Below are 2,752 nucleotides of genomic sequence, written 5' to 3'. Positions count from 1 at the left end.
ATTTCCTAATCTTAAATTTATACGAATGTATTAACTGACTATTGATACCTCACACAGTTTAAAGTGTTTCTATTGTTTTCATTTTGTTTTTGATATTAAATATAGATTTCTTATCATTGAATAAAATAAGTGAAAAATAAAATACATGCTAAAAAAAAGACAGTTAGCATATAAAATCAGTAGTTCTAACTTTTAGTGTTTTAGTCGAATTTAAATTTCGCACCAAGTTGGTTAGCAAATAAACAACAAGTGAAAAAAACAGATATGGATTTTGCTAAAGTTTCTTTTGACAAACGTAAAAAAATCTGGACTACACCCTCTACACAAGGTGTTTATAATACAGAATGTGCTTTGGGTAGAATTATTTACAATCAATTGAATTCTTTTCCCAATGTTACCTTACAGGTAAGTTTTAATATATAAATATAAAGAACATTTAATCATATTCTTTAATATTTAAGATTGATGATTCAACTGGTGTTACAGTAAAAGCTCGTGATGCTCTAACCAATGCGGTGCGTATTGCTCAACATTTCAATGAAATGAAATTGCATCAAGATGATATTATTGGTTTTGCTGTTAAAAATACTACAAATGTTTTGCCCACAGTCATTGGTTGTTTCTTCAATTGTACTCCTTTTCATGCTGTAAATCCCGTATTGGATGAATGTAAGTTTGAATATTATCGTTATCGCTTGTAAAATGTATTAAAATTAACTTCCTTTAGCTACCTTGTCACATTGTTTCGGTTTAACTAAACCCAAGTTGATTTTCTGTGATGCTGAGGTCTATAAAAAGGTTTATTTGGCCACTAAAGCTTATAAGCCAAAAATTATCACCATGTCTGGTGATGTTGAGGGTGTTGTTAAGATAACAGACTTATTGGAACCTACTAAAACTGAAAGATTTTATCAGTAAGTAACAAAAAAAATCTGCTAGTCATTAATTGTTTGAGAATAGCTAGAGTCTTTTCTGTCTGGTTTAGATAATGAGGATTATTTGTTAAAGAAAAGTGTTATGTGTAAAAATTTTGAATAGTTTTTGTTTAAAGTTTTGCAAGTTCAAAGTTCAATACGACGGAATTAAGTAAATGGCAAGTCATATGTTTGTCATGTTCAGTTCTAGTTTAGTTCTATTCTACTTCAATTCTAATCAGTTACGAGTTAAGCCTTTTGAATATTAAGTTAACTGTTATCTTTGATTTTCCTTTTTAGACCTAAACACTATAGTATTGGTGGTCATCAAACAGTGGCTATTTTATGCTCATCTGGAACTACTGGAAAACCCAAAGCCGTTTGCTTGGCTGGTTTCAATTTAATTCATGAATTACCGTAAGTTTTTTTTTTATAGAAATTAATTTAAAATGATTCCTTCTTAACATATTACTTATTTCCTTTCCTCTCTAGTTATGTTACTAGTGAAACTGTATTATATGTACCTAGTGCCATTGATTGGATTACCGGTTTGGCATTTATGGTAGCCAGTTGTTTTACCGGCTGTACTCGCATCATTTGCGATAAACCCTTCAATGCTGATGACTTTATAAGACTAATGAAAAAATATAAAATAACAAATGCTTTCTTGGCACCACGTTACATTGCAGCTTTGGTCAATCATCCTGAAGCAACGAAAGAAGTATTCGCTTCTCTACAAATGGTTCAATCGGGTGGTAGTACAGTAACTGAAAAGCTACTCAAGAGTTTCAAGGCTCTACTTAATGAATATTGCATTGTTATCTTTGGTTATGGTTTAACTGAATTTGGTGCCATTGCTGGTAACATTGATATTAGTCGCATAACCTCCGTAGGACAATTGGCACCCAATATTAGTATGCGCATTGTTGATGATGATGGTAATAATTTGGGACACAATGAGATAGGAGAAGTTTGTGTGTACAATGGTAAATACTGGGGTGGTTATTATGGCAATCCTATTGAAACCCAACGTATGCGTGATGCTCATGGTTGGTATCATACTGGTGATTTGGGTTATATGGATGATGACAACTACTTGTATGTGGTCGATCGTAAGAAGGAAATTCGTAAATATTTAGGTCTTCACTTCTGGCCGAAAGAAATCGAAGAAGCCATTGTAGAAATGCCCGGTGTTAAGGATGCTTGTGTTGTAACAGTATCCGATGAAACTAAAGGTGATTGTTCAGGAGCTTTGGTTGTAAAGGCACCAAATAGTAAAATAACCGAACAGGATGTAATCGATTATGTTAAAAATCGTTTAGTAGATATACACAAACAAATACACGCTGGCGTGTTTTTCGTTGATTCTATTCCACAAAATTCCAATGGTAAAATGGTGAGAATCGAAGGCAAGAAAATCTTTGAATCACTGTTAGAACGTAATTTAGTTTGTTAGATAATACTTATGTTATATATGTAGAAATAGTACTTAGTAGAATTTATAACACTTTAGCAAAAATGTAATAGCGATAATGACAATAAATAATAATTAATTTTTAAATATTTATTAAAAAATGTGTTTATTTTCAAGAGTGTCTGAAAGTATTTATATTTGTAAATATGTAATCGCCGTACTTGTGTTGTTGTTGGTGTAAGTGGAAACAATATCGCACGTGTGTCAATATACAAATTTGTACACGTTTATAATTGTTATGAAATCATGTTTATAAAAGTTTTGATGGATATTGTTCAGGTCTATTTCAGTTCTAGTTCAGTTCTAGTTCGGTTCTAGTTCAGTTCTAGTTCAGTTCTAGTTCAGTTCTAGTTCAGTTCTAGTT

The 2,752-nt window shown here is 31.6% G+C and overlaps 1 protein-coding gene across 1 annotated transcript; it reads left to right on the top strand.

Annotated features, from left to right (window-relative positions):
* The first annotated feature begins 207 nt into the window (after positions 1 to 207).
* On the top strand, positions 208 to 2,482 carry LOC111680569 (4-coumarate--CoA ligase 3-like). Its single transcript, XM_023442236.2, has 5 exons — positions 208 to 405; positions 462 to 669; positions 728 to 914; positions 1,215 to 1,331; positions 1,407 to 2,482. The coding sequence occupies exons 1-5, from the start codon at positions 265 to 267 to the stop codon at positions 2,368 to 2,370; spliced, it is 1,617 nt and encodes a 538-aa protein (XP_023298004.2). The 5' UTR covers positions 208 to 264; the 3' UTR covers positions 2,371 to 2,482.
* Positions 2,483 to 2,752: the final 270 nt, after the last annotated feature.

Source organism: Lucilia cuprina, chromosome 3 (assembly GCF_022045245.1).
Source record: "Lucilia cuprina isolate Lc7/37 chromosome 3, ASM2204524v1, whole genome shotgun sequence".
Classification (NCBI taxonomy): domain Eukaryota; kingdom Metazoa; phylum Arthropoda; class Insecta; order Diptera; family Calliphoridae; genus Lucilia; species Lucilia cuprina.
Note: the sequence above shows the minus strand (reverse complement) of the source record. Positions and strands in the feature narration are given on the sequence as shown.

Bases quoted from the DNA above. Each gene is read 5' to 3' on its own strand.
- LOC111680569 (XM_023442236.2), top strand. From the start codon at position 265: ATGGATTTTGCTAAAGTTTCTTTTGACAAACGTAAAAAAATCTGGACT. The intron at 406-461 runs GTAAGTTTTAAT...TTAATATTTAAG, and splicing joins TTCCCAATGTTACCTTACAG to ATTGATGATTCAACTGGTGT. The intron at 1,332-1,406 runs GTAAGTTTTTTT...TTTCCTCTCTAG, and splicing joins AATTTAATTCATGAATTACC to TTATGTTACTAGTGAAACTG.